This window comes from Patella vulgata, chromosome 2 (assembly GCF_932274485.2).
Source record: "Patella vulgata chromosome 2, xgPatVulg1.2, whole genome shotgun sequence".
Classification (NCBI taxonomy): Eukaryota; Metazoa; Mollusca; class Gastropoda; family Patellidae; genus Patella; species Patella vulgata.
Window position 1 is genome coordinate 10347473 of NC_065880.2, and position 13612 is coordinate 10361084.

The following is a 13612-nucleotide window of genomic DNA, read 5'->3' on the forward strand; positions in this document are numbered from 1 at the left end:
ATTAAATTGATCAAATAAAGTACAAGTCGTGTAAACGTTTTCAGAATATATTTTATATACAAAATTACAAGAGCAATATATATTTATAAACATGACAGAATATATTTTATATACAGGGACAATACATAAGTGCTATAAATAATAATGATGATGATGATCTATATATCGATCTAATTGAGCTGCCAATACGCTAGCCTAAAGCATCGATTTTAAGCTAATGCACCATAAATACGGGCTATAAATAATATTTATCATCATCATCATCATCATCATCATCATTATCATCATCATCAATTAATATAGTACATGTTATATTCTTTATAGAAGGAAATCATTGAATTCTCCTTTATATCCATTCATAAACTCTGAAGAATATTAAAATTAGCTAAACTAAAGCTAAACTACATACACCCAGAATACCTTACTGAATGATAATCACAGTGCAATTTATTTTATGGATTATGGATTTTACTAGTAGATATAAGTTATAAATACAGTTAATTAATCTGACTATAATCATCACCTTCCAGTAACAACTATAACGTCAACAGAAAGCAAATATTTATAAAATATACAAAAACACATAATTATGACCTCGACATCTTCACGTTAAATTTCATACCAGTATCTGCCATTGGGATATTTCCGGGCTTGAATACACATTTGTCTAAGCACATGATCAGTAGGTAGGGTAAAATACTGGTAGTTATATCGACTATAATCATCATCTCTATCTTTAGCTCTATCATACCCACCATAACCATCATCATCATCAAAATCATTACAACCATCATCAATATTATCTATGTTGTAATCTTTAGGATGAAGAACATCTTTTAACAGGAGAAAGTCGTTTAATTCTCTAGGCAGTTCTAGATCCATAACCTTCTCCTTTATACCCAATCCTAGCTTCTGTCTGATGATTCTCCTACACTGAGACTTGAGAGATATATTACAACAGTACTTAGTGAATATCACTCGGTGTCGTGAGTGGAATGTAGCATCTCGATCATCTTTGTCTTCTTCCTGGAAATTTAATTGTTGTACTATTTCTTCTTCTGATGACCCTCTAAGACATAATAGTCTTCTCATGTCATCTCTCTCTATATTTGTATCTTCCTTCTCAAAATTTAAAGTTGCTACTATTTGGTTTTCAGGAGCTCCACTAAGATATAAAAGTTTTCTCAGTTTACCTCTCTCTTGACTGCTAAGTTCTCTCATATCAATCTGGTTATAACTACTTTCAACTGAAGATGTAACAAGAGACTGGAGACAGCAGTTTTCACCGACTAAATATTTAATAAAACTAACAGCCGTAAGTGGATCCCAACAACGTGGAAAACACAAGGTCGCTTGGATCAGTGTGGTACCATTAATACATGGTAAATTGAGAAGCATATTATCTCCCGCAGATACAAGTAATTTAAAACTTAGATCAAACACACTCTCATAAATATCAAGATGATGTAAAGCAGATTTTCCACTGTAATTAACCAGTGCACCAGCATTAAGTAATTTCCGTATAAGAAATCTATCGTTTTTCATTGTCGCCATCATTAAAGCAGTTCTACCTCTTCCATCTTGAGTATTTACGTTTATACAAACAGCCAGTAAAATATCAACACACTCCATGTATATTGGATATATCTGTCTACAGTAATCCTCAACTACGTCATTTTTCTGTCTGTTATTCAAGTCATCTTTAACCATAGTAAATCCAATGATACACAGATGAAGTGCTGTGCAACCCTGTTTATTCTGTGCATTGATGTCTAGTCTAGGATGACGTGTGAATAGTTCTAAATATTTACTATTCAATAACAGGGCGGCTATCATAATAGGTGTATTGGTTTTAGAACATGGATGGTTTATGTCTAGCTTTTTATTAAACAACCAGTTAAACTTGTCTAAAGAATAATCATAGTTTACTCTAGCTAACAGATGTAGCATATTTTCTCCTTCTGTTGTAACACCATTAACAATCATCTGTAATCTCATATAATAATTGAACAGCCCCAACCTCTTACAAGTAAGAATCTGGTGAAATAATTTCACTCCATTGTTAGGTGATATCAGTACATCGCGAGAATAAAGTTTAAATATATTAGTAGAATTTAACACGTGATATTGAACACAATAACTACACGCTGTATCACCATTATTATCTGTCAGATTTACATCAGAATGTTGAATCATCAGTTTTAAGATACGGATAACGGCTTGCCCTCTTGTACAGTACATTAATGGCGTTTGTCCTTTTTTATTTTGATGATTCACATTACAGCCAGCATTGTAGAATGCAGTAATCAAATTATATTGTAATCTGAACAATATATGTTTTAATGGGTTTTCCGGGAATGGGGTGGGGGTTATAATGAACAGTGGAGTGTTACCATCTTTATCGGGTTTGTTTACATCTACTCCCATGTTTATCAAAGTTTTAACAACCTTAATACAATCGTCTGTATACTCGTCTACATCTTCCCCGTTAATACGGTGCATATTATATAATATAGGGTCTACCTCTTCCTCGTCTGAATACTGGTCTACGCGGATATCGTATATACTAATCAATACATGGTGCAGAATATTCTGGTCATATTCATCAATATAATGTACATGTGCCCCATGTCCTAACAAATACATTACAACATTATACCATCCGTTAGTTGCAGCTATAAATATAGGTGTTTGTTGTTCTTCATTCAGATGGTTGACATCTACACCAGCTTTAACTAATTTAATTACACACTGTAACACTTCATCTTTTTCTCTTCCACCATATCTCCCTGCACTATATAAAACTAAGTGTAAGAAATTATTCTGTTCCCTATCAGTATACTGTATATCAACACAATGATCTATCAGATATAAAACATTGTTATACAATCCTTTCCTAGCAGCTATATGTATAGGTGTTTGTTGGTCTTCATTCATATGGTTAACATCTACACCGGCTTGAACCAATTTAATTACACACTGTAACAACCCATCATCTCTTTCTCTTCCACCATATTCCTCTGCACTAGATAAAACTAAGTGTAAGAAATTATTCTGTTCCCTATCAGTATACTGTATACCAACACAATGATCTATCAGATATAAAACAATGTTATACAATCCTTTCCTAGCAGCTACAGATATAGGTGTTTGTTGTTCTTCATTCAGATGGTTGACATCTACACCAGCTTTAACTAATTTAATTACACACTGTAACACTTCATCTTTTTCTCTTCCACCATATCTCCCTGCACAATATAAAACTAAGTGTAAGACATTATTCTGTTCCCTATCAGTATACTGTATACCAACACAATGATCTATCAGATATAAAACAATGTTATAAAATCCTCTCCAAACAGCTATATGTATAGGTGTTTGTTCATATCTATTCAGATGGTTAACATCTACACCGGCTTGAACCAATTTAATTACACACTGTAACAACTCATCACTTTCTATTTCACCATATCTCCCTGCACTATATAAAACTAAGTGTAAGAAATTATTCTGTTCCCTATCAGTATACTGTATACCAACACAATGATCTATCAGATATAAAACAATGTTATACAATCCTTCCCTAGCAGCTACAGATATAGGTGTTTGTTGGTCTTGATTCAGATGGTTTACATCTACCCCAGCTTTAACTAATTTTATTACACACTGTAACACTTCATCTTTTTCTCTTCCACCATATCTCCCTGCACTATATAAAACTAAGTGTAAGAAATTATTCTGTTCCCTATCAGTATACTGTATATCAACACAATGATCTATCAGATATAAAACAATGTTATACAATCTGCACCCAACAGCTATATGTAAAGGTGTTTGTTCATATCTATTCAGATGGTTTACATCTACACCGGCTTTAACTAATTTAATTACATACTGTAACAACCCATCTTCTTCTATTTCATCATATGTCCTTGCACTATATAAAACTAAGTGTAAGACATTATTCTGTACCCTATCAGTATACTGTATACCAACACAATAATCTATCAGATATATAAAAATGTTATACAACCCGTGTATAGCAGCTACATCTATAGGTGTTTGTTGCTCTTCATTCAGATGGTTTACATCTACCCCAGCTTTAACTAATTTAATTACATACTGTAACAACCCATCTTCTTCTATTTCATCATATGTCCTTGCACTATATAAAACTAAGTGTAAGACATTATTCTGTACCCTATCAGTATACTGTATACCAACACAATAATCTATCAGATATATAAAAATGTTATACAACCCGTGCCTAGCAGCTACATCTATAGGTGTTTGTTGCTCTTCATTCAGATGGTTTACATCTACCCCAGCTTTAACTAATTTTATTACACACTGTAACAACTCATCTCTTTCTCTTCCACCATATTCCTCTGCACTAGATAAAACTAAGTGTAAGAAATTATTCTGTTTCCTATTAGTATACTGTATATCAACACAATGATCTATCAGATATAAAACATTGTTATACAATCCTCTCAAAACAGCTATATGTATAGGTGTTAGTTCATATCTATTCATATGGTTAACATCTACACCGGCTTGAACCAATTTAATTACACACTGTAACAACCCATCTTCTTCTATTTCATCATATGTCCTTGCACTATATAAAACTAAGTGTAAGGCATTATTCTGTTCCCTACCAGTATACTGTATACCAACACAATAATCTATCAGATATATAAAAATGTTATACAACCCGTGCCTAGCAGCTACATCTATAGGTGTTTGTTGCTCTTCATTCAGATGGTTTACATCTACACCGGCTTGAACCAATTTTATTACACACTGTAACAACTCATCTCTTTCTCTTCCACCATATTTCTCTGCACTAGATAAAACTAAGTGTAAGAAATTATTCTGTTCCCTATCAGTATACTGTATATCAACACAATGATCTATCAGATATAAAACAATGTTATACAATCCTTTCCTAGCAGCTACAGATATAGGTGTTTGTTGGTCTTGATTCAGATGGTTGACATCTACACCAGCTTCAACTAATTGAATTACATACTGTAACAACTCGTCTTTAGTTCCAGGGTGGTATGATCGGTAACTATCTAAAACTAAGTGTAATAGATTGTTATGTTCATCATCTATATACTCTATATCAACACCATGAAATATCAGATAAATAACAATTTTAGACAATTCTTTCCTAGCAGCTATAGATACAGGTGTTTGTTTATCTTTATTCAGATGGTTCACATCTACACCAGCTTCAACTAATTTAATTACATACTGTAACAACTCGTCTTTAGTTCCAGGGTGGTATGATCGGTAACTATCTAAAACTAAGTGTAATAGATTGTTATGTTCATCATCTATATACTCTATATCAACACCATGATCTATCAGATAAATAACAATTTTAGACAATCCTTTCCTAGCAGCTATAGATACAGGTGTTTGTTTATCTTTATTCAGATGGTTCACATCTACACCAGCTTCAACTAATTTAATTACACATTGTAACAACTCGTCCCTGTCATCTTGATAGGTGTGTGATCGGTAACTATATAAAACTATATTTAATAGATTGTTATGTTCATCATCTATATACTGTAACGGTAAATCAGCACATTCGTCTATCAGATGTATAATACGTTTATAATTTCCACTCCTAGCATCTTTAATTATAGTTTCATTCATTTCCAGGGGTGACAATGTTGCAAGTACATCTGATGTATGATCACTTTGGTGAGCAGCTATTTCGCCTATTCTGAAATATATTAAAAAAGGTTTAGGTTTAATGTAATTACAAGATATAAAAATAGAGAGATATTCGTTGTAAATATATACTCAGCCAAATTAAAAACTTAAAACTCGGGATTTTTGGGACTAGATTTTTAATATTTGGTTTAAGGCAACTATTTTAGTGTTATGCTGTGCACAGACGACCTTGACATCAACAGAAAGCAAGAATACGTCTAGCCGAAAGTCCTTGACATTGATAACGTTCGTGATGTCACAGTACCCCCCAAAATGAAATTCACAGACTTGGAGAACAATCGGAATAAAGTGTTTAGTAACGGCTGTGGCCTCCTCTAGCGTCTCGTACTGCAACACAACGTCTTCTCATGGATCTCAGAACATTAGTAAACACTACCCGAGGAAGACGTCGCCGCTGCTCAGCAAGAGCATGTTGAAGGTCCTGCAACGTCAGTGGTGGATTCACTTGCTGACGAACACGTCGACCCAGTTCGTCCCAGATGTGTTCAATAGGATTAAGGTCGGGGCTAAGCGACGGCCAATCCAGGACTTGGACACCGGCATTTCTTAAAAAATTCTGGGTAGCAATTGCTGTATGGGGTCGAGCATTGTCTTGTTGAAACGTTAGTCCAGGCCCATGCATAAACGGAAGAAGAACAGGTTGCAAAATTTGATCCCTGTACTGAACAGCATTTAAGTTCCCTTGGACAACAACAAGAGGAGAACGTCCATGTGCACAAAAAGAACCCCAAACCATGACTCTGCCGCCATCAAATCGGTCAACTTCTCTGAGGCATACTTGAGCGTAACGTTCACCTCGTCTGCGGTACACTCGGACCCTGCCATCGGCAAATCTCAAAGTGAATCGAGATTCGTCACTAAAGACAACCGAATTCCACTGTCTTTGAGTAAATCTTATGTGTCTTGTGGCCCACACAAGTCGGTTACGGCGATGAAGAGGTGTCAATATTGGTCCATTATAGGGCCTCCGAGCTCGAAGACCAGCAGTCTACCAGCGATTTCGAACAGTTTTTGCAGTTACCCTTCCACCAAACATCTCTCTACTTGTGGGGGTTGCAGTAACAAATCTGTTTATAAGATGACGTAATCGTATTGCTAGATCTTCTTGGAGTGACGTCACACGTGCCGCTCCGGCCCTTGGGCGGTCGGCAATAGTTCCAGTTTGAAGCACTCTCATTCTAAGATTAATTATTATCTGGCGTGAACAATTAAAGGCTCTTGCAACAGTGACCACAGACTGACCAGCATAGAGCCTACCTATAGCACGTAGACGTTCTACATTTGAAAGGCGCGGCATTTTCTAACAAAGATGAAAATAACAATTTTAATTTGTTTTTCCAGTTCAAGTTACGTGTGCGTGTTCCGTTTAAGCAAACTTGCATCGATTGACCTCACGAGCTTGTGTTTGCACATGTTTTTCAGGTTTTTCATCTTTATATGCTCAAAAGTCACGTGATCCACGTGACTTTACAATTTTATGAAATTAAAGGCTTCTTACTACTTACTATCGTTAGAAACACTTTAAAATTTATTTGACTTACCAGAAAAAAAAATTTGTTGAAATTCATCAGTGTCAAGTTTTTAATTTGGCTGAGTATATTAAACCATATTATAGAATTAATTCAAATGTATATAAATTTATATTGTAAATAATTTCACATTTGCATGTATGTATGTTTTGTATATTATACTGTATTGTATCTGGTGAGCTCAAGGTATAAAGCACAGAACAGAACAGGATAATAGTAAATAAATCAATGATTGTATAAATCAATAGTCAAGCTAGAATAATCAATAATCAATACTTACAGAGTTATACGCCCCTTGTGACTGCAACTGAGTTGAAAGTGATATTTCTCTTGATTTCTTCAACTGTGATATCTGAAACGTATAAATAAGAACTATGTTATTACTGTGTGAAAAGGTTGGAAGATTTTCAAGTTGTTGGATAGAAAATTTCAGTCCAATATGAACATATTTGTGCTATTTTTAGTATCTGCTGTGTCGGTGTAAATGCCAGTTGTGAACTGTTAAGACTAGATAGTATTTGGACAAGCAAGCTGGGTATAATCAGATTAAAATACAGATCTCTATTTCGTTTCGTTTTTTATACTTTCGATGGCCTACACTACATGAAGATCTGACAAGTTATAGCGATAGGTCACGTCAGGGGTCAAAAGAACAACTTATGACCCTATGACGTCGGACATTTGATTAACCAATCAGCATTGGTGTTACTAGTGGATTACCAACAGTTCCGTGAAAAACACGCCTAACAGACCGTTTCATTGGCTTATCCCTGACACCACCCAGAACACGAGTTAAATAACAACTCTTCCAGATCCAAGTATAGTAAAGACAAGTAAAACGAAATTTTGAACTATAAAAACGAAACGAAATAGGATCTGTGTACAGATTTGTGTGTACGTAAAAGATCCCTTGACAGTTGGAATTCAATATAAGAGTAGACTGTAACGCCGCTGTCCGAATAAAATCCCCCTCACTGCACACTGTATGGCGTAAGTCCGTCTTAATTAACTCATTCGGAGCTGAACAGCAGACCTTATAACGACCGTTATTAAAATGGCAAACTGTCCTATACAATTAACAGGTGTGATGTCAACCAGGTGTAATGTGTACAGTGATAATAGACAGTTTGATACACGGCTGTAGGTACACAGTATAACTAAAGTTATTTAATATTAGAGGAGAAAAATGTTATTCACATTAATCGATGACATGATATCTATTTTGGACGTGAATTTATCTGGTTGTTATTGTATCTTTAAAGTAATATGTTCCTGATTTATTAAGTAATAAACAAGTATTGTTCTGTCTCGCTGACAGAGACGACCGCGCACGTGTTCTCAAACGTACTTTATGCTCAGTCTCAACTCAAATGGCCGTTCCGTCAGCTGCCCAGATAGCTTACGCGCACCTTTCTAATGATGAAAAAACACAACACAGTATTAGGTGCTAAACCATATTATTATTTTCTTCAAGTAAGTAGCGGTAAAAAGATTATGCGACGAAAACCCTGGTCACTTCGCTCAGCTCCTCGTGTTTATATTTTATTTTATTTTCGGTGATAATGCGCAGACGCGAAGTAAAATAGACTCGATTAACTACACTCCAAAAATGATCGGCTCGCTCAGTGACCAGAATTACCGTACACGACAAAAATAAACATGAACGCACGAATATACTATAGTCTCAATGAACAGCACACTCCCCACTTAAAAGATGAAGTCTTTTACCATTGTTCACATTTCTCCTAAAGGTTTATCGTTATCGATTCGGCACAAAAATACAAGTTCACAAATGGGTCTCTTATAGGTTTTGTATTGTCCATTTAAACGCGGTTGGAAGGGATTCTCATCTCGATAAATGGTGACCTCAGCTACTCTTGCTACTCCATCTGGATCCAGCTTGACACCAGTAACTCTTCCCTTGCTCCATTCACCTCGTACGACATCTTTATCTTTGACTAAAACTATGTCGTTAACTTGTATATTGCTCGTGGTATTCTGACATTTTCTTCGTGGTTGAAGACTCTGTATATACTCTCGTCTCCAACGGATCCAAAATTGGTCCACCAGGTACTGAACTCTTCTCCATTGCGTACGACAGTATAGGTCTGGTTTGGTAAATTCTCCTGGTGCTGGTAGATAGGGTCTCGTTTTAAGAGTAAGTAGGTTGCCGGGAGCTAAAATCTCAGGATTCTCAGGATCTGTTGATATGGCTGTTATTGGTCGTGCGTTTACAATGGCTGCTGCTTCTGCAATCAGCGTTACCAAAAGGTCGTGGGTTAGCTGCTGCTTACCAATACCAAGAAGCATGCCTTCTAATACCCTTCTCAGCGTACCAATTTGGCGTTCCCACACGCCACCAAAGTGTGAGGCGTGGGGTGGGTTAAATCTCCACTCACATTCCTTTGAAGTCAGGAATTTCTTCACAGATTCGTCTTTAATCTCACTTAAGGCTTCTCGTAACTCAGTTCTGGCTCCGACGAAGTTGGTTCCGCAATCTGACCATAAAAGTGCTACAGGTCCCCGGATTGCTATAAATCGGCGAAGGGCGTTGATGAATGCTGATGTGTCCATAGCATCTACAATCTCTATATGTATGGCTCGACTCACAAGGCAAGTGAACATAATGCCCCATCTCTTGCTATTTGCTGATCCTCCACGGGTTTTTCTGGTCATGACTTCCCAAGGACCGAATGCATCCATACCAACGTTGGTGAAAGGAGGCATGTTCTCGAATCTTTGCTCTGGTAGATCGGACATCTTGGGTGACTCTAAGGGTCTTCGTAAGAAGTTACAGCGAATGCAGTTTCTAATTTGATGATTGACTCTCTCTGCTCCACTGATAATCCAGAATCCAGCTTGCCTCACTGCTCCATGTGTGATGGACCGGCCTTGGTGGTGGTTCACGTCGTGGTAATGCTGGATTAATAAGGGCGTTATCAGACTCTTCTTGGGTATAATCCAAGGATGTTTCTCTTGATTGGAATAGTTTGCTCTACTCAGACGTCCTCCAATTCTCAAAGTACCATGGTTGTCGATAAAGGGGTCTAAACTTCTAAGTTGAAGGGTTTTCAGCTCGGTTTTCTTCATGGACTTCTCAGGATGTTTCAGGATCTTAAGCTCATCAGGAAAGGTCTCTTGTTGAATATGTCTGACGACTGCGGTCTCGGCTTCTTGTATTAAAGAAGGATTGATCTCTACCACGGGCTTCTCATTGTTCATATATCTAGTGAACAGTTTAAGACAACAAACTGCTCTCAGAAGCTTCTCCCAGCTGTTGTACGAACTGATTAGCGTACAGAATGAACAGGTCTTTTCTACAAGGGTTGTTCTACAGGATCTAATCTCAGCGTCTTCTTCGCTCAAAGAACTGGTGTAGTCCTCAAAGCTTGGTGTTTTCAAAGATTCCCATAAATGCTCTGGTCCTCTTAACCAATCGCTCTTAAGAAGTTTATGGATTCCACAACCTCTGCTCACTAGATCGGCTGGATTCAACTTGGTCTCAATGTATCTCCATTGGTTTGTGGCTGTTAAACTTCTAATGATTTGAACTCTGTTTGCTACGTAGATATAGAACCTCTTGGTTTGGTTGGTGATGTATCCCAATACTACCTTGGAGTCTGAATAGTAGATCTCCTCATCGATTGTATACTCAAGATCTCGTTTAATGTCTCTCACTGTGTTGACAAGTAGTACGGCTGCGGACAGCTCCATTCTTGGTATCGTAACCTGTTTGAGTGGTTTAACTTTGGCACATCCTTTAAGAAAGGATACCCAAATGCTCTTCTCTGAATTGATCACTCGAAGATATACGACTGCTCCGATCTGATCTTGGCTTGCGTCGCAATAACCATGAATCTCGACTCGTTCGACTTTACCAAAGCTGGCTGGTTTAAGACATCTCTGTACTCGTACTTCTCCAATAGATGACAGGTCTCTGTTCCATATGCCCCATTCCGACTGGAATTCGTTAGGTAGTGGATCGTCCCATGCAAGATTTCCTCTGTGTTCGTTACCCAACTCAATCAGGCTCTGAAGTATTCTCTTACCAACTATTGTGTATGGTGCGAGGAATCCTAGCGGATCATATATAGAGTGGATTATTGATAGGACTCATCTTCTCGTGTAGGGATTTTGTTTGTCGATCACTTGGAACGTTAACTCGTCTCGCTCTAGGTCCCACTGAACTCCTAATGACCTCTGGACTGGTAATATATCAGACGAAAAATCTAGGTTCTTCAGTCCCTTTGCTCGATCTTCTTCTGGTAGGGCATCCATAACCATGGGGCTGTTGGAGGCTACCTTGTGAAGCTTAATGTTTGACTCGTTCAATACGGCTTGTGAAGTCTTAATCAACTCAATGGCTTCTTGTGGTGTTGAACAAGAATACACACCATCGTCCACATAAAACTCCTCGTGGATAAACTTGTTTGCTGCTAACTCGTATTTATCCTTGACATCATCAGCCGCTCTTCGTAGACCGTACGTTGCGATCGCTGGACTTGGTCCATTACCAAACAAGTGAACGTTCATTTGGTACTCGATCACCGGCTTTTTACGGTCGTTGTTCTCAAACCATAGAAAGGATAGGTAACTTCTATGTTCCGGGTTCACGTAAAATGAGTGAAACATTTGCTCGACGTCGCAAGTAAATGCGACCTCCTCTTGTCGAAATCTATGCAGCCTTCCAATTAATCTGTTCATAAGATCAGGACCAGTTAATAACTCAGAGTTGAGGGAAGTGCTCTTGTACTCAGCGGATGAATCAAAAACTACTCGGATTTGGTTCTTCTTCTGTGGATGGTATACTCCAACAGTGTTCGTAGAAGGTGAGGCGTGGCTTTTTTTAAACAGCTTTGTCATAAACTCGAAATAATCGGTCTCAAGTTGTGGATTTCGGTTGAAATTTCTCAATAGACTCTGGAACCTTTTTTCAGCTTGAATACGGTTGTTGGGCATATAAACATCAGAATTCCGAAAAGGAAGAGGTGCTTCCCAATTCCCCAACTGGTTCTTATGGAAGCTCTTGTCCATAAGAGACAGGAATTGTCGATCCTCATGACTCAAACCAATCTCGTTATCTCTCGGTGATGTATAAAACTCATTAAAACTCAAACTCAGGTAGTCGTCTTTTGGCGATTGTTTACATATGAAGGAATTCTCACAAGGCTCATACTTGGTTTCAAATCCAACAGACGTTCTTCTAGCTATGATGTGGACGTTTCCTCCTTGGCGATCTAAGCACAGAACTCCACTCACTGTCCATCCTAAATCAAGACGCTGTGCCCATGCTGCTCCTATAGGCCCATTTATTGACTCTCGTACTTTCAATAACTCAGGTGCGTCACGACCAATAATAAGAAGGAAGGGTGCTTTATTGTCAATTGGTGGAAGATAATCAGCTATACACTGAAGATGTGGTATTTGTCTAACAAGCTCAGGATTTGGAATCTCGTTGGTACCATCAGGAACGTTACTGGATTCAGTTATGCTCGGAAGTGGAAAAACGTCTCCTAGTATTGTGCGTACACAAAGATTTTCTGCTCTGCGACCTACACATAATTCCTTACCATGACAGGTCTCGAGTGTGAACTCGTGCTCATCCCCGTACAGTTGTAGGCCCTCAAATAACTCAGTTGATCCTAATGAGTGGTTGGACTGGTCGTCTATAATGACATATCCTCGCACTGCTCTCTCAGGATTGCTCAATTCGTAAATGTCGACAAGGATTAATTTACCACAGGTTTTACCTCTCATGTTGACAGTCCCGTCACCACAAATTTTGGTACATGCTGATTTTACAGCCTCCCCACTATAAGGTGCCAACTCTTTCTTTTTCGTCTCATCTCTGTCATCTTTATGCAGAACTAATAGGTGACGTCTGTTACATTTAGGACAAGATATATCTCTCCTGGTACAGTGAATGGCAAAATGTTTCCCCTCTAAACAACGGAAACATATCTCAAGCTCTTTTAATAACTGCAGTTTCTCGTCGTAACTTTTCTCTCGGAAGGTTCGACACTCAGAAAGATGGTGGTTGGTTTTGTGGATCGGACATTGGCTGTTCGACTTTTCTTGTTTAGGCTCTAAGTTAACGTCAGTCTTGAGACTAGTGGTGTGTGTACTGGGCGTATTGTCTTTAAAACCATGCTTATAAGGATTAGGCTTTGAACTCAGGTTGTTGCCAGGTCTCGAACTTGTGTATCTCGAACCTTTGTGCTCACTCTCTTGACTCGGTAATTTAGCAATAGATGGATGGTTCTGTCTTAGTGAAAGGTTATGAATCAGCTTAACAAAGGATTTGAATGGTGGGTAATCATCACTTCTAT

At 37.7% G+C, this 13612-nt stretch overlaps 1 protein-coding gene across 1 annotated transcript; it reads right to left on the reverse strand.

Moving 5' to 3' along the window:
- Positions 1–33: 33 nt before the first annotated feature.
- LOC130010262 (serine/threonine-protein phosphatase 6 regulatory ankyrin repeat subunit A-like) lies at positions 34–13047 on the reverse strand. The gene is made up of 2 exons (XM_056098718.1): positions 7564–13047; positions 34–5743 (listed from the first exon to the last, which is right to left on the reverse strand). Exon 2 carries the CDS (start codon positions 5671–5673, stop codon positions 610–612), a length of 5064 nt encoding a protein of 1687 aa, XP_055954693.1. The 5' UTR covers positions 5674–5743; positions 7564–13047; the 3' UTR covers positions 34–609.
- Between the last annotated feature and the right edge of the window lie 565 nt (positions 13048–13612).

What these genes read in the sequence shown, in the direction of transcription:
- LOC130010262 (XM_056098718.1), bottom strand. Translation starts at nt 5,673, where the DNA reads ATGAATGAAACTATAATTAAAGATGCTAGGAGTGGAAATTATAAACGT.